Source organism: Cygnus olor, chromosome 2, assembly GCF_009769625.2.
Source record: "Cygnus olor isolate bCygOlo1 chromosome 2, bCygOlo1.pri.v2, whole genome shotgun sequence".
NCBI lineage: Eukaryota > Metazoa > Chordata > Aves > Anseriformes > Anatidae > Cygnus > Cygnus olor.
In genome coordinates this window covers 72,445,032-72,471,674 of record NC_049170.1, presented here as the reverse complement: position 1 = coordinate 72,471,674, position 26,643 = coordinate 72,445,032, and the positions used below count along the sequence as shown (strand labels likewise).

At 44.9% G+C, this 26,643-nt stretch overlaps 1 protein-coding gene across 1 annotated transcript in view; it reads right to left on the bottom strand.

Annotated features, from left to right (window-relative positions):
• The window catches only part of BASP1 (brain abundant membrane attached signal protein 1), a 52,007-nt gene extending 26,434 nt beyond the window's left edge, over positions 1 to 25,573 (bottom strand). The window contains 2 exon segments of the mRNA XM_040546053.1: positions 23,303 to 23,585; positions 25,454 to 25,573. Coding sequence (XP_040401987.1) covers positions 23,303 to 23,585; positions 25,454 to 25,573 — 403 coding nt within the window.
• Between the last annotated feature and the right edge of the window lie 1,070 nt (positions 25,574 to 26,643).

The window sequence follows — 26,643 nt, the reverse complement described above, 5'->3', positions numbered from 1 at the left end:
CTTCTGCAAGAGGAAAGTTTCACAACACGGCGCCAGGCAGAGCGTGTGTGCACACCACATACCAGCCGGGGACGACAGAAATTGTGCAGGAAGTGAAACTACCGTAACTTCACAAATTTTCACATACGAAGCTGAATATAGACACAAGCTAACTGAAAAGTGGAAGCAAAGTAGAGTTGATATGGTTCACGCAATGCAGGGAGAGAAAGAAAAACACACACCAGTGAACTGATTACTTTTTAATCTGCACATTTCTCCCTTCCTAATTTCAGTCCCTTCAGAGGTTACCCAAACAGGTTGATATTTCATATGTATTAAAAAAAATTAAAACAAATTTGCAAATAACCTACTTTTTTTGTCTAAAAAAAACCTGTACCATCTCTGGGCAATATAACAAAGTAAGACTGGTAGGTCACCAGGTCATCATTAGCCCCAGTGCTGTACTGCCTCTGAAGTTCTGCAGCAGAATTCATTTAAACATCTGAAGTGATCTGTCAGGCTGCACTGCTGAAGTCCTCCTTATCTACTTATTTGGGGTGACTGTAGGCTCTGAATGAATGAAGAGCAAAAAAGCAGACAGGATGCTCTCTCTATATAAGCTTTGCACACAAATGCATGTGCTGGCACTGCTGGGATTTCAGGCAGAACTAGGAGTTCCTAAAGACTAGCTAGAAATGTTTGCCATAACCCTACCAGTAACAGTTCTGAGGCCAGAAGTAAAAAGAGTAGATCATCATAATTTTACCATCAAGCATATGAGATTCCACCTGCATACCAGGATAGCATTAAACAAGCTTGGTACAAGCCTGTGCAAGGAAAAATGTGAATTCAGAGGACATCCATGCATTCTGTTTCTTCCAGAACCAGGCACAAATCAGTTCACACATCGATTTTTATATCCGCTCCAGTCGGAATGGATAAACTGGGGGACCAGAAGTAGCTTTTCTTCAAGCTGTGCCTATCCTGTGAGACTGGTGACAAAATGTTACAAGGAACTGCCCCTACCCATGTGGATTGAGCTTCCCCTGTTGAACTAGAAAGACTGTGAAATGACTAGTCCCCATATAGCAGAAAACAAGCCACAGCTCCAGAGAAACACAAGCTTCCTCCCTGCATGTTGGCCATTGCCATGAGATAAAGACACGGACTCCAAATGAATATGAGTATTTCAATTGTACTGAGGAACTCTGTGAAACTCAAGTACAAAGCTGGAAAATAATTTGACGTGGGATTGCCCCAGGCATGCGAAGAGCAAGGAGTGCCATTGTTATTTCTTCCTGAAAAAGAGATGGAAATCAGCTTGGCAAATTGGATTCCAGTGCCAGTAAGGCAGGCTGAAAACTAACAATGGGGAATAAATCATAAGCTATCAGGATCCTCAAAACTCAGCATTTTCAGTATGCAAGTTTTGTGAAATATGAACTATATTTTAAAAAATAAATGCTCTATATTCCAGGAACTTAAACTGCCACTCTATTGCATGGGCACCAGTCCTGTTATTAATAGTTCTAGTTTACACTCCACTGTACCTAGTAAAAATTCCAGATCTGGGATTCCATTTGCTCCATTCTTCATTAAATTTACGCCTAAAATTTTATTCTCTGATCCCTGGCATAACTTGACAAAGGCCTCCGAAGGCCTATCCGAATGATGCTTTCTGTTGAATTCAGCATAAGCAGTGCTTCCTCCCAGGCTCTCATTTCAGTAAGACTGACTCAGCACAGCAATCTGAGAGAAAACAATGCCCCACAGACACAGTCAACCTTATGACTTTCATCCCGCATTTATTATAAGAAATGCAGCAACTTGTTCTAGCCCCCCTGAGCCAGGAGAAAGAGAGCATTTTAATTGCATGGACATCAGAGCCACAGCATTATACGATGAACATTTCCAGAGCTCCTCAAGCAAGCAACTGTAATCCTCTGACTACTGCATAAAAACATAGTTTACGTACGTGATAGCAAAGACTCAAGTATAAAGAGCAGGTGGTCTGCACCGATCCAATAAAACTAGCACTCAGCAAGAGAGTTGGTCCTAGCCAGTATTTTGGTAAGGAACCTACAAATGAAAGGTGCAGCATGGAAGATTATGCCAGCAACACCTATCTCAGTAGGTGCAACACTGTTTAGAAGAAATTTGCAATTTTAAGTGATTTAGCTTTACTGTGTGTTCAATAAAGAAAAATCACAAGTACAACAGTGATGTGGACAACATTTAATCAGTATTATTGTGGAGCCATGACCTCCTAACCAGAAAGAACTTTATGCAGATCCATTTTTTTTTCTTTTGTTTGTGTGCACCAACAGAATAGAATAGAAAGTCCTTAAAGGCCCAAATGGATCCAACTGGAAGCTGCTTATAGTGAGTGGTCTTAAGCAACCACAGGAAAACTCATTCAACACTGAGAGTGGTGAGGTGATCAGGAATGGGAAGGAAAGGAATTAGGAGTTCCTGATGTGGGTGAAGTCATTTCTAAGGATGTATCCCAAAAGACAAGATGCAAATACGGTGATTGAAAAGGTCTATTTGGAGTGAAAAATGTCCTAAGAAATGACAGTGGGAAAAGTTCATAACAGATCCGGACATGGCCAGGAGACGACTAGTCTGATTCACTTTCGGTGTTTCTTTCTGTGTTTGCAAGGTAAAAGCTTAGAAGCCACTCAGCAGAGCAGGACCAAGGAAATTCAAGTCTCCCCACAGGCCTGTGAAACTTTAATTATGTAAGTTCCTTCCATTTTACATAACTCAGTCATTCACTGCTTCCAACATACAAAGTGCATAGGAAATTTTCTAAGTATCTAAATGCAAGTATTTTCCCTTTAAAATGGATGTTTCTCTCCAGCATAGGATGTAATCCAGAGAACTGAGATTTCTGCTTTGAGGTATTCATTGGCAAAGCACCTAACTGCCTGGTTGGGGGCAGGAGTGAATTATCTCAAAGAATTTCTTAACCCATAAGAGGATTTCATCTGAACGCAACAAGTGGCTAATGGTCAATGAACAAAAGGAGCTGCTCTCTCAGGGATGTTTCAGTGTGTGCCTACTGGCTTCCATCCATTCCTGCATCCCTCAATGTAAAAAGTGATGCAATAAAATTTAGGCTATGAAAGCAAGCAATTTAAAATAAACCCAAAGCAAGGAAGGACCAGTATTTTTGGAGATACTACAAGTGCATAAAAGAGTCATTGCCAGCTGGCAGGCTATGGGGCAGAGAGCCTGCCAGAACAACTATCCTGTGCCCTGGCACAAGGTTTTGGCATGCTTTGTCGTGTCTGCTAGAGCTGTATTTCCGTGAGGGCTGGCAGCACCAGCAGGGTCTCACCTGAACTGCGCCCAGCCAGGAGCAAACTCAGGGAGAGGGGAGGAGGGAAAAGAAGAGCAGAGGAGGAGGGGAGCCTGTAGCCAGGCAGGGGACTAGGACCAGCTGCAGCACAGGGGAGCACAAGAAGTAGAGCTGGGATGTGAAACAGTTATGAGAAAACCCCGAGACCCAAAGACAAATATTTTGAGGATTTGGGGGAAGGGTGAGGAAGCTGCACAAGGGAGATGCCTAATGGCAGAGATGTTTGTACCAATAATTAACTAGAGAGGCCTGTTGCTGCGATAAGGGATAGGACAGTCAGTGCCAAACTACAAGGGCAATGTCCCCAGAGCAGCAACACAGAAGTGCAGTGCCAGACAGGGAGATACAGCCCTGGTGGGGACTGGAAGAGACCATGTGCTGGGTTGAGAGCCCTGGCTCAAAGTGACCTCTGCTACCTGGTTGTGGTTTAGGATTCAGGGAACAGAGAGAGTGGGGGGAGAAAGATAAAAGAAGAGGTTGTTCAGGGCATCAAGGCAATCCTTAATTCATATAGCCAGATTTTGGTTCTCATTCCAGTCTCTATAATGAACTAGAGTAAGTGTCTGCTTGCATGCTGGCAAAGGTTGGGTCAGGAGTCAGAAGGGGCTCAGGGGCAGATAGATTAGGCCTGGCACTGAAGGAGTTAAGGAGTTCTGTAATTTAAAAACAAAACAAAGCCCACAATATTCTCTGTCAAACCTTCCTCATCAGTGTTTTTTCCTTTCCCATTACCTGACCATTCGTTTATCAGAGCTAATAAAGGATTGCCCATTACTTTGGTCCAGCCCCAAAGCAGCTTCCCAAGAGGAGCAGAGATGAAACGGTCCTCAATGCCACAAAACATAGCACATGTTGGCAGAGAGGAATGGATTAAATACAAGCACAGGGTTCATCTGTTTTTCCATTCACTCTAGTATTTAACTCTACTAAGGTTATTTTAAAGATGGAGATCTCAGTCACTACTGTAGTGGGATATTTTTTGATGTTATTCCAGAATATTTTTACTGTGCTTTTTTTTCCCCACTCTAATGGGAAAGCCTCAGACATATACACACACACACACATTAAAAAAAAAAAAAGCCTCAATTTTAAGAAAACACGTCAATTCTTTTATGTTCTCAAGCAGTTGGCAAGCAGGCAGATTTGGCAAGCAGAGTCATGGCCAGGCAGCAGCTTTTAAGTTTATGAACATGAAGGCCAGTGACATAAGGCACACATACTCTGTATCACAGCTGCATGCTACTGAATTTCCACAGTGGGTCAGTGACTCGATTACATAAACAGTGGAAGTAAGAGATCAAATCATCCCCAACACAGGGCATCTATTAATAAAATGAAGTCATGCTGGGTATGAAAAATCAAGAATTGGCAGAAGATGAGCTAAGAATGTTCCCTGGCTAAAAGACAGCACAGATCAGAGTTTGAAGTTACTGGCTCCAGTAAACGTGGCTTAAATCAATCTCAAATGATCTACAGCTTTTTGAAATATTGTGCACTGCTTCATTGCACACATGATATATTTGCATTCCAGTTATACAAAGAGGAAAGGCAGTACCTTACAGAGTCTGTTTCTAACTCGCATGTCTCATTTTACTTTGCTTCAAAGAAATCCTCAGATTGTTTTAATCTCTGTGGCATCTGAGGTATGATAACCATGTCCAAGTATGGTCAGCTAATTATCCTCAGTGGATAATTAAGAACACTGAGGAGCTTGGCTTCCTCCATCACTAGTATATGTCAAGGCTTTTAATTTAGGCATTTTACTTATTTTCTTAAGCTACTCAGTGAGAACGGTAACACTATACGCTTATTTTTTATAAAACCTACAGAACGGAGCAAAATCTTTTACATTATAATGACTTGCTTTACAGCACTGCTAGCTCTTTATTGTAAAGACTTTCATGCCTGATGAATTAGGCTTCAAAATATCATGTAGCCCAGGCATATAATTGTAATCGAATGCAAATAGGTGCTAACCACAGTTAAGTTACTATTCCCTATTAAGACTCACATCACACTGAAGGGATAAGAACCAACAAGAGGGGAGGAGTTAGAGCATCCTCTATAACTCTTAATTGAATATCTTAACCAGCAGTTTTGTAATGATTTATTGCTTGTCCTAGGCAATTTTTTAAAAAGTCAGAGTTTCCATTTGTTGTCTAGGAAATAAAATTTCACTTGCCAGTATCTAACTATCTTAACACATAATAACATGATGCAGTTTTCCTGGAAGCATGGTCAAGGAATAGTACCTGCAAGATACCCCCTGAAGTCTCGAAGCTCTCCACAATTGTTGAGACAGCAGCTGGATGAAAAACAAAACAAACTCTGATCTTTGCTTTATTGTTGATCTGCATGATGTCCCTCATTTGGCTACTTTGTGTTGTTCTATGCAAACAATTGGACTATTTGTCTGGGAATAGAAATATTCTGGATAGTCAGAAAATGGTCTAATTTTTAATTTTCTTTTAAAATGGCATAAGGAAATTATTTCTGAAGCAGTGCTAGTCCTGTGTACAGTTAAAATGGAAAATAGAAACTTTGTTCCAAGAGAGAGAGAAACAGTCTCAAAATACTTAATGAATTTTCCGTGCATTGCTCCATCTGACCAGTTGCATTAGTCTCACTATACAAGAAGCATTACACCTTCTCACCTCCCAAGACTGCACATATATTAGGCATGAAGAAGTTAAACCCAACTAGAATCAAGAAACTGTGATCCCCTGAAAACAGGTGTTTCAAGAGTCTTCTCAGTTAGGTTTATAGCAATGCTAAGTCCGGAGAAGACCTCACTCTTAGCCTAGACAGACTAATGACTGATTTAACTTTTTTTTTTTTTTAATTTTGTTTTACTCTTTGAGTACTTCATAGGAGAAATATTTGTACAAAATTTGTACTTGTTAGCTAGGACAACACACCCATGCCAGTTGTTGAGACCAACAATACCCCTGAAGCAATGCTTCAGTGCTAGATTGTGGAAATTGCAGAGCAACCCAAATGAACCCAGAATTTCAAGACAACGCTCATTATATCCCTCTAATTGGGTAGACACATCAATCCTTGTTAGAGCACATCAGTGATTCATTTGTTGTTTACTGAGGCATGTGTTGGAAGAGCCCACTGGCATGCCTTCAAGGATCACAGAGAAGCCTCTTCCATTGAAATTAAAAATTTAGTTGTCTTTAGCAGCTTTTTAATAAACAAGATTTCCATTTGACCCACATTAGAATCTTGCTTTGTTGAGATTTAGAAAGAAATGTTCGTCCTTGCAAAAGAGCACTAGGGGCTGTTAATATTCAGATTGGATTGCTGTAGTGATTAGATATCGTTCTCATTTGAGTTTCAGCTCAAGATTAACACAGTTTCTTTCTCATCTCAATACGTTCTTCTCAAAGAGCCACCTTTCTTCCTCTCAGAGGCACCGCCTTCATAGACTCTAATGCCCTTTTAATGAAGGGATTTTCAATAAAACCTGCATTGGGCAGGAAGGCAGAGTGCTCCAAGGCATCAGGCATGGGTTTGTACCAGACCACCTGAAATGCAGACGCATGCAGCCTGGCTTTAACACCTGCTAGGCCAGGTGCTGGTAGTGGTGTGAGCCACAGCAGCCTGAAGCGCCGTGTGAGTGAACTATTTCTGTATTCACACTGCTCCTTGCACGGTTTCTGCAGATTGATGACCCCTGCACTGCCATACAACTGCTGTGCCCTGAGCTAGCTCACAACCAGCCCCTATAATGCTGCTCATTTGCAGAAGTGTGCAAATGTAAGGTGGTGGGATCTCCATCATTACCATCATCTCTCATGTTGCCATGCTGCAATTGTACATATTCAATTACTTAGGGCTGAAGTTAAGAGGGGCTCTTAAATTTTACAAGCATTTCTGAGAGCCACGTGCATAAAATCTAAGCTTTATAATGAAAGATAAAACTCACACGTTCAATGTTTTTTTTTTTTTTTTAATTGGTGTTATATTTATTCAATTTAATTCAATTTAAAAGAATGGAGCAAGGATACTCCAGACATTGCAACACTGAAGTTAGTTCTGAGACAGCTAGCTGGGAGGCAGAACTATGGGGCACAAAGCAGCATAACGTGTTGGTGCCCACATTAGAGGAAGCAGCAGGGTAAAATACATGTGAAATTCTACAAGAGGCTGCTAAACATTCTCAGAAGGATAAAATTAGCTCCCACAGAGCTTCCACATGAACACGGCTATGGTGCTGCTGGGAATGGAGCTAACTCCAGCACTTGTGAAGCTACCAATCACACTACAGACGTATCCCTGGTTTTATGGCCACAACATAACCCAGCAGAAATGTGTAGATCCAGAGCTGTAGATCTGATGGATTAGGACAGGTCCAACTGTTCTCCACTTGAGGATAAAATCAGGACAGAAATTCACTTGCAGTTGGTTTCTCAGAAATCCCATCAATAATCCTGTCTTACTATATTGCCTCAGGACGTGGTGGAAAACAGCTCTTAAGGAGTTTTGGTAAGCAGACATTACCTGATGCTTTACTATATGAAAAGCTCGTATAGCAGCTGGGTTCACCTCACAAAACACAGCTTTACACAGGAACAGCGCACTTCCCTCTCCCTCCTGACAAACCACCTCGTGCTTGGCTAACAGCGCTGACTCCCCTCCTTCCAGCAAGCATTGCAGCTCTCCTGCAGCCAAATGGCTGACACGGCAGACATAACTACAAAAAAGCTGCATAGACTGAAGCTCAGTTTTACGGCCGTCATGTAAGTAAGCTACGTGAGAAAACGACACAAATTCATAAATTATTCTGAGTAGCTATCTTCAGGATAAGACATTTCATAAACAGTGCTAAGTTCCCTTTTACAATGTAAACGATTTCCTACACCAGCACCAGTGTAGCAATTTGTTATGTGCAACACATTTCGATTTCTGCCTTACTGCTCTAATTCTATTGAGAAGTATCTGTACTCTCAATGACCTGGTTTGTAATGGGAATCAGGAATTACAGATGAAAACAGTTGAGCTAAAATACCCTTTATCTTTTCAACCAAACTATGAGAGGCTCTTATATTAATAAAAAAAAAAAAAAAAAAAAAAAAGTTCCTTTGAAGAGATTATAAATATGTATTAGGAATTAAAATTTTAGTCCTCTTGATTAAAACTGATGGAAATCCCCCCGATTCCCCCCAGTCAGCATTAAATGAACATTAAGAAACACTTGAAAGCATGAACCCAAGTTGTCAGCCCAATGTGATGGTTTTATCATTACAAGCTACTCATTACTTTTAATATTTGAATAAAAAGACAACATTAAAGCAAGAATTTAGTTCTTGCTTCTGTAGCTCTCTTGCAGAGCCAGGATTGCAATATCCCTGTAGAGGTGTCTGGCTCCTGCCCAAGGCCACAAGTGTCAGATGCTCCCAGGCATTTCTTTAGTCACCGTGCCACTTTACTCACATCTGAGTTTTACACATCATTCACTCATTTACACATCATACACTCAACTCAGATGTAAACAAAATGGACACCTTATAAGCCATAACGGTTATCGCTTGCCTTACATGAATTGAAACAACTTAAAAAGGAAGCTTAAGATTTGAGTTGGTCTTAATTCAGACGAAATAGAAACTGATGTAAGAGATGTAAATGGTCTTTACAGACCAATGGAGTTAATTCACTTCTGAACTCCATTGTCAGCTTAGAAATTCAGCGATCTTTGGGTAGATTTAGACCTTTGGCACTGCAGAAAATCACTCAATAGATTTTAAACCAAAAAGCATTTTACTGGAAAATTTCACAATTGCTTTTAATTTGCAGAAGCTTATGCAATTTTTTTTAAGACCCATTATGTGATGTTTCCATGTTCTGTTCGTACGGTGGATACTCTTTAAAAATATGTTTTTAGATGAAAAACATGCTTAGAGGAACATTAAAAACCATTAAGACCATGAGATGGATGTGCAGCTCAGTGATGCACTAAGCCAAATTAAATAGCTTGCTGTTTCCAGCGGGATGGGCCCACTGCCCGTTCCCCTTCCCTCGCAGCTGGTCTGGCTCTTAGCAAAGCCCTGGGCGAGGCGATGCAGCTCACCCAGCTGGGAGCAAAAGAAGCCCAGCCAGAAACAGCAAACAAGCAAACAGGGAGGAGCAAGCAGCGAGCCACCCCAAGGAGCTGCTAGAAGTACCTAACACTGCAGACAGAATTAGATCTCAAATAAGTAAAAACTCCCACAGCTTGCAATGAACATTTCAATTTCATACTACATCATCTAACTCTAACTTAAAGTAGTGGGACCAGTTCCTTGGTTAAGATTCATGCTGGGCACTTAATTGGCACTTGGGGACTTGAACATCTTCCCAGAAACGCCTACAAATCAAACACTGCAAAATGACAGAAGGGCTGCATATTTCGTTTATGAATTCAAACAAAGACACTGGTTTTACACTACAGCTACATAACCAAATGCTCTCTAGTCCCCTGAAAGATTGGTATTTGGGGCATTTTTATATGAACTTTTGCAGTCGGACAAGCAAAGAATTAGCCATAGGTTCAAGCCCTCTGTTGAAACAGTCACTTCATCTGAAAGTGATCATGGTTCAGCTCTTTTCTCTGTCCAATTCAGACCTGAACCTCGGCATTCAGCACCTCTGAGCACAGGTGATCTCCAGCCAGGGGTACCTTATACAGCATGGAGTAACCAGCTCTGTCAGCAGCGGCTCAGACTCACCCAACTGAAACTGGACACCAGTCTGCTGAGTAGGTTGCTCACTTGCTTTAGGGAAGACAAGACTAAACCCCCCAGCTGGGATCAGTAACAACAAAAATTTGAACCTTTGCTGCCCGCATGGGTTGCTTATACATTAAATGATTAACTAGCCCAAAGTGGGTAAGTCTGACCTTTATTTCAGCTAGAAATCAAAACCCGTACAATTATTCCTACATATGCTGAGCTGCAAGAACTCAAACATTTTCCAGCATAAAACATTTCACTGAGAGATTTCCAGCTGGCTCCAGTGTCATGTTCAAAGTTCAGACTTTTTAATCACAACCTCTTAAAAAAAAAAATCTTTATTTGACTAGGAAGTGTTGATAGGATTTTATTTAAACTTTCCTCCTATCACTATTACACTTCCTATTAGGTCGAAAAATGCACAGGATGCAGTACTATACAGGAATCTACAAAATCTACCAAAATACATTCAAATGTCAAATCGGTCACACTACACTTTGTGCAATGAGTTTTCTTACTGCTGCACATCCTCACGGCGTTTTACCAACAGGCATGTGATATATGCCTTTCTTAAATTAACACTTACTAGTCCATAGGACTTGTATGCTATTGCATGCTTTAGGTCATAAACTTGAAAATGGTATGAACTGTGGTTATTTACCTTATCTCAGAAAATGCAAATGTTTTTACTGTCCTACTGTGGCATATAGTAGTCTCAAAAGCATACTCTAATCTTGGAATACAAACTCAAGGGTTGATTTTAAAGTTCATGTTTATTTTCATTGGCCTGTCTCTTAAGTAGAAAAGTTTTTTGTAGAAGCACACCAATTACGTCAGCCGTTCCTGGTTTATACATGTCAGAAATTTCTCTATGACAAACCAGCCCAGCTCTGGAGTTTAAACACTGGCATGCACATAATACTTTAAGATAAAAACTATTTTCTAGGGCATATCCCCTGATTAGGTGCCAGTGTGGTCATTTTTAGCACTTCATCTTGCTTACTTACTGCTTGTACTGAAGAGCTCCATAAAGCAGCTGGTGAGAGAGGCTTGGTTGGACCACTTGTGTACAGTTTTACCTAAACCAGATTCATCCCTGAACTACAGCTCGGGCTCAAAGTGCTGCCTCTAACCCAGTATAATCAGCTGGAGCCCCGTGACCACCCCAGCTCACCTCCTCATCTAGTAGCTCCTGCAGAGAAGTAAGAGAGCACTGCCTGCACGCACACCAGCATGCGCTCTCCACCTTCCCTGGCCTATACCATGGCATAGCAGGATAGCCTAATACATCTATTACAAGCTCCTTTCCCTCATGCTGTCATTGTTAGGCCTCTTTCTCATGCAGAGGTCCATGCACTGGAAAAAAAAAAAGTCTGCTCAGACAATTCTGCAGCCCTTTGTGCCAGTTTATATAAGCTTATTAATATTCGTAAGACCTAATGCCAGGGATTTTGTCTCTGACTAAAGGAATCCTAACTTAAGGCATATATTTTTTTTCTGACCTATCTACCCAACATGAAAATTGCACTGCTGCACACACTTAAATTCTACAGATTAAAAAGATAATCCTTCTTCCTCTTCAGGCAGTATGAAACTTGCTTTCAACACCAATATTATCCAAGCTCACCTACCATTAGTGTGTTAAAGGAACTGAGGAAGAAAAGCAAACAGATGACAGAACACTTGGATTTAATGTTTTAGGAAATGTTTGCATATTATGATTGCAAACACAGGCATTGCTGTATCACATCAGAACATCAGACCCAATCAGTGCTGCATATCCAACCACCCAAATTAGCCTGGTGTTCCAGCAGCTCGCAGCTCTGACTTTACTGGTACAACTCAATTATATTCAGAGTAAATACTTTCTGATCAAGCAGGTAAATAGAGCCAGAATCAAGCCCACAGCTCTAGCTCTGCTCCCAAACACGCCTCCCTCTGTGAGAGATTCACTTCAAAGAATGCCAATTCACTGTTGTGCGCAGCTCGAAATCCATATCGAGCTGAACAGTCTGACAATTAGCAGCTGAACAAAGGTGAGCGTTTCCTCATCTCTAATAACACCAAGATACGGGCAACTAGCCAAGAATCTGATTCATCCAACAGAAGCATACACACAAATCCTGCAAGTGCTTCTGAAGAGCACACCACTATTTTCAGTAAGCACATATGGAAACTAAATAAGTCTCAGGTTGCACTCAGGTGCAAAAGGTTGACAGAGTTCAAACACACAGTCCCAAGTAGCTGCAGCTTGGGCCGCCCTTGGTATTGACCCAGGAATTTCAACTGCAGCTGCCCACCTGCACACAAAACAGATTGCACAGAGGTGTTTGTTCAGCTAAACGTTAAGTCTATTCAAAACCATTTATGAATACACACCAAGGATTTCTTTAGAAATGAGCCTAATTTATATCAGGCTTAACCTTCAAAGCTATTGTTATTATGCCATTAAGTTTGAGCAACCATGTGTTGAAAATGTGTGTATAGCCTTTGTTACGCAGTTAGATTCTCTACTCATCTGTGGAACAACCCCATAAACGTTTCTGCAGCCTATAGATTAAATAACAAAGGATGTACTTGTGTCGTACCAACCAGCATCATGCAGCCATTCTCAGCTGCAGTTACAAAATTTCTTTCTGGGCTTACAGAGCACAATTTTCACACATACCCACGTGACTACATATTACCATCCTGAAATAAAATTTAGTAACTGAAAAGCCTCAATCATTTTTGTAAGCTTTATTCCCCTTCTTTTACATCAGCCCTAATTTGAAGAATGGCCTCAAATGTACAACACATTTCAAGAATTCTGTCAGCAGTACCCAAAAGAAATCTCTGTTTAACAGCCTATGCTGTCCAGCATCAATAAATTAAATCTCTTTGTACCAGCTTTAGAAAAGCTTTATTTGTGTATTTCATATTAGCAGAAATTTATCTTTGATCTTTACTTTAGCAGAGCTCAGACATATTGCTAATAAATTAGCACATTTGGGAACAGATGTTTTTCAACAGAACTAATCTCCTTGCACTCTAGAACAAGCTCACCCCAAAGGTACCTCATGTGCCTTATCCCACAAACTGTAGGGCTGGCAGGGAGGGACCTCAAAAGCAGTCTGGATAATCCTCCTTCCTGCTCCAAGGCAGAAGAGTGACTTCCATTTAAGTGATGCCTTGCTGGTAGTTCTTACCTGCTCTTCAAATAATCATTCTCTTCTTTACACTGCTCAAAACCAACCTATTCATTTTTTCCTTTCACAGATTCTGCTTGATTGTTCTCAATGTTTATGTGTGCATCCATTTGAACGATGTCTCTCTTGTAGAATCATAGAATCATTAAGGTTGGAAAAGACCTCCAAGATCATCTGGTCCAACTATCCCTCTAGTACCAATGTCACCCACTAAACCATGTCTCTAAGCACCAAGTCCAACCTTGTATGGAGCATATGACCCACAGAAGTAATACGTTTATACGTTCCACACATAGGATACGAAAGAAAATTCTTAGATGTTCATTTTAGGATAGTTATAGGCAATTTATTCTATTATGGTTGCTGACATTTAGTGGAACACTTTTATTCTTGTCCATCACTGGTCAACAAAGTCACTGGTCAACAAAGTCTTCTTTATGGTAATTCTGATCACGTGGCTACAATGACTTTATTAGAAATGTTCCACAGACAAGGAATTTTTTGTGATTTATTATTTTCAAATTATTCAGATTATTTTAACTCAATACTGACCATCTCCCATCTGTTACAGACGAAAGGGAAAATGTTTACCACATATGTTCTAAAATTATGTTTATATTCAAGCAGCGGAAATCCCATTTTCTGTGTACAGCGCAATTACCTGGTAGTCCTCTGTGGCAGAACAGGGAAAGATGCCTCCTTGTTTTCATGAGAGACTTGAAGGTGATTGTAAGTTATGAGGTGTACCGTTAACATAAAAACTTATTCCACCACATTAATTAAGATGAATTCTCTCTATTTTTCATTTCAGATGAAGGGTGGCTAGGAGGTATTCTCAGCTGTGACTCTGTGACTTTGAAATATAGTCTCTTAGGAACCGTGAGCATATTTAACCATGAATAGCTAAATGCGCCTAGATACATGAAGTTATATTTAACTATCTCCCCAGATAATTAGATTGAGGAACCAGAATCATACGGCTAGATTAATTAAGATAAAGCAGGACATTTGTAATAATTAAGTTAACTATTTGGTCTCCTTTCCAGTGCAGGGAATCAAAGATGACTGGCACTTTAGTCTGTGTATGCCCCACAAATAAAGTCCCACCAAAGCCAGACAGCGCAGAAAACTCCAGCGGACAGTCTCATTTTCTTTGTTTGCTTTAAGAAGAAGACTTAAGTGGCCAGAGGAGCTCCTTCCCTGGGGGAGTCCCTGACACTGCTCAGAAGAGAGAAGGTTTCTGGAGCTGGCAGGGTGGGACAGACAAAAGATGCAAGCCGGGAACCTGCAGCTCAGGAACAGAACCACGAAAATGCTGGGAGCAGCTTGTAGCGGACCCATGGTCAGGCCCCAGAGGTGCTGGAAAGGAGCTTCAAAAGCAGGGAGGATTGAGAATTTGCTGCAACTTGAAAAACCACCAAGTACTTGAAACCAAACTTGTGCTTTAGAAAAAAGGCATATATATTTGCCATCATGAACTCATTTGGCCCGAACATGGCCAAATGACTCATCTTGCTGGCATTCATAATGAATTTGCACAGCAGTTGTGTTGTTGTCTCCATCATTTATAGATGTGATGCTTTATCTGGGCACAATGAAAATCTCAAACAATTATAAGTGGATCCGAAGAAAGGTTTCTCCATGAAAGAAGCTCAGGCCAGTGTGGCTGTGACAGCTACCGGCCTTCATGTGATATGCAGCCCAGAAAAGCCACAGCTTAACAGACAAGCTTTCTCTATTGTAATAGCAAGTATTTCCCCCCCAAAAAAATGCGTTTTGGAAGGTTTTGCACTTCACTAATGTAGTTTAGTTCTGATCTTGTGGCAATTTGTTTAATGTCCTACAGGAATCAAACAAATCTAGTTCTTCTTGAAAATAAGACTGGCAGGGCAAGCTACCACAGATTTTTTTTCACTTGGTCATGAGCCCTTTTTGCTTAAAAATAAAGCACCATGTAAAAAATGAAAAAAAAAATCTAATTCCCTTCCACTCAGCAGAAGGAGAAACCACATGAATATTTTTTTCAAGTAATAAACAGTTAAAAGTGTTGAATGCTTTTGGCTGGAAGAGCTCCAAGATGTCCATATTGTTATAGGATTTGCATAAAATACTTTTAAAATCAAGTTCTCATGTTGATATGATCTCACTTTAGTGCACATCTAGATTTGGGAACCATATCCATGCAAACAGTGGGGGTAACATTATTAGTGGGGTAACAGTGGGGTAACATTATTAGTTTTAGAGCTTAAAATTAAAGTTTTTAAAGGCATTCTGTACTCATATTCCTGCTTATTACAAAGGAATGAGACTACACTTAAAGCTTACGCCATAGACCTTACTGCACTCTGTGTATCTGCTAATGCACATATTGCATGTTAATGTGCAATTAACGAGATGTTCTGTGAAACGCATTGTGTTAGTTTGCAGCTGAAAATACGGACTTCTAGAGAGGATAGCCAAAAGAAATGGCAACATAACCAGTGTGATAATTTAACAGAAAAACTATCTACAATGTTATTACAAGGAAGGATACAGAGCCAAAGTTAGCTGAAAAAAAATGAACCAGAAGTACTAGCTTGAAGACCTTTGAACTCTTTTCACCGTGACACATTTACAAATACGTGGTATGCACAGAGATATATAAGGTATATCCCAACATGTTAGAATACAAAGTTCCTATAAGAAAGTATATCAAGTGGCTTCTTTAACCAGGAGCAAGCATGCCAAAGAGCTTTCTGTTTGAAGTAGAAAGGAAATAAAAGCTGGTGAGATAAATATTTCTATTCTCAGACCATAAATTTACTGTCATTGTTTTAAAGCAAACTCCTGGACAGGGTTTTTTTCCAAACCACAAATCTGTTAATGCAGAACTGGTGAGCTATTTCACTCCCTCCTTCACTGCTTATTACTTCTCTGTTTTAGTTGTTGAGAGGCTCAGATGCTCAGTCAATGACTGTGGAAGGACACGCAAAGCCACTTTGTTCCCCTCAACACCATCCTCCATGTACCACTCCATGGCAGAACAGAGGTGGCAAGTATTTTAAGTCATGATGTTTAGCCTGCTTCAAGCAGGAGAGATCCATTATATTTATAATTTGCTGACTGGATATTGTTGCTTTTCTCCACAATGCTCTGTTGGCAGCATCGTTTCAAGAGATGTTTACAAAACAAATACCTGAAGGTGGTTTGCAGTGTAGTTTGAACCCTTGGTAACAGAAGCTACGTCAGTACTGAAGGCCACTTTCAAGACATCATGGTTTTGTGGATCGCCATTGTCACTGTATTGCTTGGTCAGGCGTGAGAGACCATGAGGAACACCACGCTCCTCTTATCATTGCCATCAATAATTTGTTCATGAAGCCATCAGCAAACGTCTTGTCCAGAGAAGAGAACGACAACTGAACTTTCACTGACCTAATAATTATTCTAGTGCTTATAAAAAACTTGCTGTAATGTTAGTTCTCTTGAGCACTGTTGTAGATTTTAATATTACATGCACTGGAAAAGAGTACATGCAGATGACCTATTATATTTGAGTGCACAGGAGGGCTGCACATATTTTGCTTGGTTCTAAAAGCACTATTCATTAAGGCAATGTCACCAGTCCAAGGCAACTGCATATAAAGCTTGGGTCACTATGCCGAAAGCTGAATGCTCCTCTAAATATCACCTAGGGAGACTAGCACTGAGGAAATCACCAAAATGGTTATTTTAGCAATTACAAGACTGCTTGGAACATCAGATGTCCACAAGCAGCTTAAAACAGGTTCTGCTGATCCTTCTGAACTGTAGGATGGTCTTCTTCAAGATGAAGATCCGTGAGGCGGGAAAGGAGAAATGCAGAGTGCAGGAACAGAGAATGAATAAGTTCTTCTTATACCATGAACTGCAGGCATCAGATCCATCAGAAAAAAAAAAACTGTCTGCATGGACAAGTCCTTGTCACACTCCTTGAGCTCCCACATCCTACATGCAGCTTTCTAGAGTCATCAGGATGCCCTTGGCTGTGAATGCTGGAGTTATGCAGAGCATACACGAGCTGCAGCAGGCAAGGTAAGAGGCTCCACATTTGCTTCAGTCTACTAATTTAGGGACTTGAATTAGAGGCTCAGATCCCAAGCACTCAAGTACACTGTGGAGGCTTCACTGACAACACATGCTCTTAGTGAAAACTCCTAGTAAAACGAAGCTACGAACCAACACCTGTGTTTTACTGCCTCTCAATGAAAAGATGGAATGGAAGAAGCTAGGAAATCTGTCCAGGTTCTCGTTATTACTCCCTGGGGACCTGTAGTCTCTCTCCCTTCACAGGGCTTGCAGATCTGCAAATGAAAGCAAAACTCAGCAGGCAGCTCTTCTCACAGACACCTCAGTGAGACCAGCTGTCCCCAGCACAGGCTGTTCATTCACTGGTGCCGAGCACACACCCAGGGCTGAGTGATGCTGCTGGAGGAGCACCAGCCCCACTCTCTCAGCCCATCTGCTTCAGAAACCTGTTGTTTAGAGTACCTAGCACATCTTCCCTCAGCTTTGCCTCAGCTTTTGTGGTGAAAGCAAGAAACCCAGAAGAGCTGCTTTCACCATCTCAGAGCTCACTGAATTTGCTTCTTCCCACCAGCTCAGCACAACCAGCAGCAGAAGTCAGTAATGCACTTACCAGTGCTGGCCGAAGCACAAGCAGCAGGAAACTTTGCTTACTAATGGGGAATGCCATAATCATCTGAGCATCACGTCTAGTGGTGACAGGTTTCACCGTCTCCATTTCCAGACTCCTAGTTTTGTACCACCTTTAGCCTGTTTTGTTGTTTTGTTTTTCTCCCAGAATGACGTGCTTAACTGCTCTGAGGAACTGTGATTACAGGAAGCTGATGTAGCATTTCTCAGGCTCCAGCCTATCTTGGATAAACAGATGGACATGATGTACATGACATGTTTGTCATGATTTTACCCTCCCATGCTGACTGCATGTTTGTAACTGTGGGTTTTCACTGTTTTCTACATCTTGATTTGGTCTTGTTTTGTGTGTGCTTTTCTAAATTAGATAGTGAAAGAGACATGTATCAGTTCTGTTATTGTTGATCTGTTCTGTTTTGTCTAACGCTGCTTCATTTGTTCTCCATTGTTCAGCAATCATCTTAAATTTGTCTAGCAAATACAAATCTACAGCATACTGCTATGTGACCATCCACTTTATCTTAAAACAGTTAATAACATCAAGCTGTAATTTTGAATATAAGCCTCTCCTTCAGCAACCAATCCCTCAAGGAAAACAGTAATAGCAGAAAATAAACTGATAAAACAGGCTCTAGCCTTTGAAGAGCTTATACTCTACATCCCATTGTGTATTTAAGGTCTGTTGAAACAGAAGATGGCCAGCAGCCCCCTGATTTCACTACTTGTATAGGAGCAGCTTCCATTTGTCACGTAAAGACATGATGGCATACATTTCTGCCATTAAAAGTAATCCTAAGGCAAGCTTTCCCACTACAGTCACTTGGCTTTTGCTTGGAGTAAAAAGCTTTGCTTCAGTGTTGCGTTGACATCCTCCTCATGCCAATGCGTAGGTACTACTACCAGCATGATGACCTCATTAGCAAGCATCTATCAATATACCTCTGTAAGTAGCAGAAGGTAGGTGGTTGAGGCCCAATCTTACTACACACTCAGAAAGTCATTAATCAAAATGAAGCTCCCACCATCAGACCTACAGTTTATATTAAGCACCAAGGGCATGCTGCTCTAAACAACTGCTAGGGAATCATACATAAAATTACATCTTTTGAAAATACATTCAAATTCCTACAGGATAGAAAAAAACAAGAATTAACAAAAATAATAATAAAATCCCTGGATCAGCAGATCATAAGCATATGTGTCACTACTTACCAGGCTAAAATCTAAACTAGGCAACATGTGCCCAAACAACACGTGTCTTGCCCAGCACTACAGTACTGGTGAGGTACTTGGCAGTCGACACCCCACGAGTCAGGTCGACGGTGCAGCCTGCTGCAGTTTGACTCTGCAAAACCCAACACCAAACACATCAAAAGAGATCTGCCCCTGATTTATATCCTAAGACAGAAGGGTTTTATTAATAAAACTGTTTCCTCAGACTTAAATTCCATTAACCGTACTTAACAGGGAGTTACTACACATCTTGCCCCCAGGCAAAACCTGACGGCTCCACATGTGTTAAAAATTAGTATCTCTTTACATTTATTGGTGTGCTGAAAAAAAAGTCAAAGGATTTTATTTTCAGATTCTGGCAAGTTGGGAATCTTTCATGTTTGAGGAATCTCTTTGCTATCAATCAGTTTCTATTTTGAACTTACACATTTTCATATCACACAACCAATAGCTACGTTTTTATACGAACCATATTTCTCCATATTGAAGCAAGAAGCTTAGCTGGCATCACTCTTTTAAGAAAGGCAGCTGTGAGATACAAGATGCCGTAGAGAAGACTTTAATGTTCATTCCATTCTGCACGAGGTGCTTTTCCCCTTCTTCCCTCTGCGTTTTTTTAAATCTTGAAAGCATTTCCTACTAATGCATGAAACCTCTATTATGCTGCATATGGTTTCTATTTTCAAGTCTCTAATGCTTTCAGGAATTTCTTTGATTTCTCTAGTTGTTACTTCATTCTTGTCATTCCTGATTGACACAAAAGAAATAACCCAAGCCCCTCCTAAGCTTTCCTTCTTTAGTTATGAAGCTGTCTTGATGCAGACAGTACTTCAGAATGGCCTGCCTTTACTGCCCCTGCAGGAAAGAAGGTAGAGCCTTGAATATTGGTTGATAAGTCTCTGTTGCATTTGAATAGCATCCCCTTTTTCTTACTCGAAGCACTCAGGCTTAAACCATTAAATTTGCAGAGCACCCAGGAACACTACATTCACACCTAAAGACCTAAAGACCTAAGTCAAGACCTAAGTCCAGTCCAGGGATTTTCACACAAATCTGTATATACAAATTCCTGGAAAGAAAAACTCTGAAATTCGTGTTTTCAAAACTGTGTGACATCAACATGAAACATAAAGTTTCCAAGTAGTTAGCAGCTCAGTGGTAGCCAAACCCTTGCAAAGAAGCTCGCCCACGATTTCATGGCAAAGCCTGCTTCTGCCCAGCAGCCTGTTCTTTGTGCAAGCTTCTGTCCCCCAGCGTGCACCATCGGGGCATGTGTGGATGCCAGCACAAGGGAAGAATTTCGCATTATTTGGTCTGAAGCTGTCCTGTACACAGGAGACTCTGATGAAGGACTTCATGGTTCACTGCATGGGGCAAAGCTACCACTGGAACACAGCACGAATACAAGGAGCTTCACTCAGAAATACGATTTATTCCAGAGGCTTCATGTTGAAACACCAAAACCGACAAATGCTTAAGGACCGTTCTAGTCAGTTCTGAAATTATGGGGTGTGCACGCTGTCATCTCAGGGAAAAGGTATGCTCCAAAGGTATGCCACTTTCTGAGATAAATTTGCCTTTTAGTACCAGGGTGCTTTAGTAGGTGTTGCATTTCAGATGCTAAGAGGCATGGAAAGAGAAGAAGGGAGAAAAAAAAAACAACAACAAAAAAAAAAACACCTCGTCATTGCTTCATACAATTACTGGGCCAGTAGTTTTACCAGTTTTAATGCTGATTCCTTTTCAACTGGATATGAGGATACAATACTCTCAGAGATTCATATCAACAGGAGAAACTGCTGCGTGATTGCTTTTTGGCAGCTATGTATGAACAAATTCCCCAAATTACACAATCAGCTATCTCACACATGAAGCATACAAGAATAGACAGAGCCACCGTGAATTTCCCTTCTCTTTGGGTTTATTCCATCCACAGCACAGCCAGTGCTCTCCAGCAAAACTACAACAGCCACGCCAAAAGGAGATATCCGCTGCGTACAATCCCATCAGCAGGTCGATCACAAAGCAAGGCTCCTCGCTCATCCGACGCTCCGTGCCACGAGGAGCAGGCACAGCAAAGCGTAAAAAAAACCTCTGGTCACATCCTGGCTGCCTTCCTCTCCCCCTCCCGCCCCCAGCTAGAGCTCGGGGGCTGTGAGCAACATCCTTGGAGGCACAAAGGGATCTGCAGGTACGGAGAGCAGTGGCAGCAGAGCAGCAGATGCCGCATCTCCCTGCGTACGGCACTCCCAGCCCACGCTCCTGCGTGCCCGAGGGACAAACCCTCCATGCCTGAAGCCTGCCTGTGGCTCTGGGCGGCACCTGGCAGGCAGAGAAGCAGCTCTGCCACGGGTTTGAGGGCTCTGATGGCTTTGCTTCTCCAGAAGTGGCCTTCACTGGAAACACCAAGTGGTCGCAGCCGGAGGCCCCGGGGTGTGCGCTCTGCAGCTCACGTCCGCAGCCCCAGAGTGGAAGCAGCAAAACCCCACGGCCGCCCTCCGTTTGGGAGCCCACTTGCGAGATTCTTTTGTCATCTTTGAGCTTGGCGAGCATATCAGTTCTCTGCGGGCAGAGCCTCGCAGGTCGCCAGTTGGCAAAATTACCCATTTTACAACAGGCTGCAGGAGGGCTGCAGGACCAGGCACCCCAGTCCTGAGCACGGGCCCCACTGGGGAGGAACGGGGGCAGAGGGGGAACGAGCAGCGGTGCCAACCCCGAGGTGCAGCCATCGGAACAAAAGAGCTTTCAAAATGTCGCACTGGCAGGATCCTCCCGGGGAGGGCGAGCAGAGGGGGATGCTCCAGAGGCCGCCCGGCAGCCGGGAGCGCCACTGGCTCCCCCTAGGTGGAAGCGGGGCTTCTCCGCAACATTCCTCGCGTGGCACTGAACCGCAGCGCATAAATCACAGCCCCCCCGCGCCCCTCCGCCGACAGGCCCCGTGCACGGCCCTGCCGAGCGGGTGCCGCAGCCGAGCACCACCCTGCCCGCAGGGGGGGCCGCGCCGCCCGCCCGCCCTCGCCCCATTTTCCGCGCTCGCTCCCTCGGGGCGCAGCGAGGGGGCCGAGGGGGTTCGGGAGCCCCCCGGGGAAAAAGGGGGGGTTGCGGGGGGGGGGTGGGGGGGGCGCCTTTGTTCCTCCCCATCCCCATCCTCGGCGGGGCGGGCCCCGCGCATGCGCCGGGCAGAGACAAAGGAAGGGGCGGCTGCGCCCCCCCGGCCGCGGGGAGCCCCCCCGCGACCCCCACCCCACCTCGGCTCCCCCCCCTAGGACCGGGCCGGGGGCGTTTGGGACACGCGAGTGCGTGGGGAGAGGCGACACGCCGGGAGGAAAAGGGACACGGCTCCAGGGGGGCGCAGCTTCCTTGCTGGGGGGGAGGGGAGGGTGACAAATTGGGGGGGGGGGGGGGGAATATGTCGGGAGAAGGCACTCGATGAATATTCATGGCCGAGCGCATCCGGGCGCTGCTCCCGCAGCACCGGCACGGCACCGGCACGACACGCGTGGGCTGCCGCGCCCACGCGTGGTGGTGGCGGCGTGGGCAGCCCCCGCCCGAGAACAAGCGCCTGGGTGCCGGACACAATGGGGAGATAATGGGGAAATAGGGGGAGAATGGGGACCGCCGCCCCCCGGCACGGCACGGCGCGCAGCCCCCCGCAGCACCGCCGCCCCTATGGGGGGGCCGGGTTCGGCCGCCCCCGGGCTTCGTTTTTCGGCCGCATCCCCTCGGGAGCAGACCCCAGGCTGCGAGAGGGAACGGGGTGCAAAAGCCTCTCCCCCCCCACCTTTTTTTTTCTTTATTATTTTATTTCATTTTTCTTCCCACCACACCCATCGCTTCCTGCCACCCCCCAGGGAACGCGCGATCGGGGCGTTTAAATTCCTCGGAAATCCCGTTTTGTGCCTCGAAGGAATTCGGTGCCCGGCGCCTTCCCTCTCGAGGAACCCCGCTCCTCGCAGCACCGCACCCCAAACGCGCCGGGGGAGGCAGCTCCCAACCCCCCACACACCCACCCCCCCAGCTTCAGGAGCCCCTCTCCCCACACCTGAGACACTGCAGGGGGAGAAAAAAAATAATAAAAAATAAAAATAAAGGCAAGGCTCTCCGGTTCCCCCCCGCAAACGGCACGATATGGGCTCCCCGCGTGTTACCTTGCGTGCCTCTCCTCCGTGCCCCTCTCGTGTCCGCGTGTGGCCGTGTCACCGAGCGCCCCGGGTGGCCCCGTGCCCGCTCGCCCCGCTCCGAGCGCTGCGGCTCCCCCGCTCGCCGCCCGGCACTGGAGTGCCTGGTGCCTGCTGGAGCAATGCCGCCGCTACCGCGGCTGCTGCCTCTGCATTTCTCGCTCTCTCTCCCCCTCCCTCTTTCCCTCCCTTCCCCCCCCCCTACCCCCCCCCTCTCTGTGACAGTCTGTGGGCAGTTCAAAAGCCACCCGCACTTATTTATTTATTTCGAGGGCTCGCTGCGCTGCGCGGCGCTCACGCTTAGGGGGCGCACGGAGACGGGGGCTTGCGGCGCTGATCGGGGGTCCGCAGCCGCACCTTGCATCCTAAATCCCCCCACCCCCCAAAAAAAAACCACACCCAATGCTTCAGGGGAGAAGGAGCCCGTCGGGGATGGGAAGGGGAGAGGGGTTTGCCCCGAAAAGGCTCCGTGCTGTGATGCCGGAGGGCTTGAGGAGGGGGCGCTGAGCCGGGGGAACAAAGGCGACGGGGGACAGCGCCGGGGGGGACGGGGGAGGAGAAGAGACCCGGCTCTGGGGAGCTCCAGCAGCTGAGGGGCGACCCCAAGCATCGCGAGGCCGGGGTGCCACGGCCCGGGGGGCTGTGGGGTGAACAGGGACATTTTCTCGCCGTGGGGCGGGAGGGGCGCGGCCGGGCGGGGACAAAATGGAGGGGGGGGGCTCAGGCAGGGGGGCAGGGCGGGCGGTTTTGCTGCAGGGTGGCGGCGTGGGCTTGCGAGGAGGAGCCCTCCCCCTCTCCCCGCTCCCCCCGGGGGCGATGCGGTGCGGTGCGGGGAGGGGGCGAGCATCCGCGGCAACGGGGATGAGCCCCCAAATATCGCACACCCTCGTGTGCCCGCCCTCACTTCAGTCTCCCCACCATCACCACCCCCTCACACACACACCCCTTTTTTTTTTTTTTTTTTTTTTGCCTTTAAAAAGCCCCATCTCCGCATCCCTGCTCCCCCCGGCGGCCTAAGCCCCGCTCCGCAGCCGTGCCACGCCTGCCCAAACGCAGCAGAGGGGCCGGCCCGGCGTTTTCCGTCAAATTGGGGTAATCGAGGAAAAAAAGAGAAGGGAGACCAAAATAAAAGATAAAATTAAACGGGCGCTGGCGGGCGCGGAGCAGAGCCGAGGGTGAAATCCGGCTGCGCAGCCCAGCCGGAGCCGCGCCGATCCGGTATCTGCCGGGCGGCGAGGGGAGGGGGTCCACATTTGGGCATTTGGCCGGGAACTAAGCCAAAAAATGGCCCGGTCAGGGCTGCTGCGGGCTCAGGGGAAGTCACCCGGTGCCCTCCGGGCCACCACTGTCAAGGTTGTCCTGGAAGATGTCCCATTTGCTGCAAGGCCAGCGTGAAATAATAAGGGGGGGGGGGGGGGGGGGGGGGGGGGTTGAAAAATAAATTGTTGTTGCTGGTACCAGCTTGGGAAGGGGGGGGGATCTGTTTGCTGTTTACACCAGTTGAGCTGGGAGCTGGTTTACCAGCCAGCATCCTTTTAAATACACCTACACATTAGGTTACGTGCCTCTGAACGCACACAATCCCCCCATCAGAATTTCCACCAAAGGCTCCCTTCAGTTACTTTGCTGCATCAACATGTCACACATGTCTGATAAATGTGATAAATGTCTCCAAATGGGGATTCGAAGCAGCCTTTGGACATTTCTTTGTCATAACTAAAGGTGTGTAAAGTATCCCCAGCTTTTCCTCCTGCCCGCAAGGAATTAGAGGGAAATGCTGGCATCAGGAAGAAAAAAGCACTGAGCAAGGCACCTGCAGAAGGATGGAGAGCTGTCTCTTCTGGAAAAGTAGGTGTGTCTCAGCCCTTTTGTGTACCGTAATTGTTTTATGCTTTTCTGAAATCCTGCTTCTCTGCCTTTCTGTCAGTGTGCGGTGACAAGCACCCCGGCAGCCTCCCTCCTCTGTGCCAGCTCCTCCTCTCGCCCCTTGCCTGTTACTCCAGCTCCCTGCCTTCCCCTCCTGCTCCAGCCTTTCAGGCCCAGCTTGGTTCAGCCCTCTCTGCCTTCCAGGTCACACCAACTACCCCGTTTCCACCTTTGCCATTAGGGAACAACTCCAACCCTACATTCCTGATTCGCCCTTTTATTCGGATCCAGCTTGTCCTTCTGCTTGACGAGCAGCTCCGTGCTCTGTGAGGTCTGACAGCAGAGCCGCAAGGCCCGACTGCAGACATCCAACATGCTTGCACGGCCACCTCTTCCTGCCATCCCACCACCATCCCTCCATCTCCTATGGCCCAGCACCGCCGTGGCTCTCCCTGAGCCTTTTCCTCAGGAGATGCTGGTGTCAGTGAGGAGCTCCTGCTCTGGGCAAGCAGGCTGCTGGTCAGTCTGCCCAGTGGGGAGAGAGGAACGACCGGTGGGCAAGGGAAAAAAATCTCCAAGAGCTCATCCCGCCAGAGCTTCTCTCCCAGAATCAGCCTAGCAGGAGGAATCCTCATGCTATGTATAAATACATAGCAAACCCCGAGTCCGACAGCCCGGGGCTTTGCGACTTGGGCTGAGCAGCCCCAAGCCTCCTCCTGCCATTGCTTCCCAGCGGTGGCCACAAGAGGGAGCGTTTTGCCCAGTGTATCGGCAGGCCGACTTAGCCTTGCATCTGGGGAAGAGAAGAAATTCGGTTTTCCCTATGTGGGAGTTTTCCCAAGCCCGTTTGCTCAATAAGCATACGCGTAATGACATTTTTCTTTTACCATGCAGTGCAACTTTTTACTTTCATAAGAGTATTGTTCACTTATAATAACTTTTATAATGAGTATTTAAAAAGCAGTTAGAGTCTAATTCCCTGTTGATCCACTGGGTTAGAGTATCATTTATTCTGGGGAAAATAAAAGGTGTAAGGCATATGTAAAATTTTCTATTAGCGGTGGATGTCATTCTCCTTATAAACGTAACTACCAGCCACTTCTACTTTAAAAAAATTGATTACAATAGTATAGGTAGACACAAATTTGTTGCTGTTGTTTTTCATAGATTTTGTAGGCAACACATGTAAAATAAACAGCTTTCATAAAATCATGAAATAGCAACTATGATAAAAAGCTACTGGAACACCCTGATCCAAATTTAAATCCTGAAATAAAGGCAGATATTAGCCTCTGATAACAGTTTTAATGTTAACAAGCCAAAGCCTTATGGTGGCAGGCATAGCTAAATCAAGTTTTACTAGACCGGGTGTTACCATACATAACATAAAAAGTGGCCAGGTAGGGATACGTGTGTCGTGAACCCTGCATTACCCCAATGTTCCT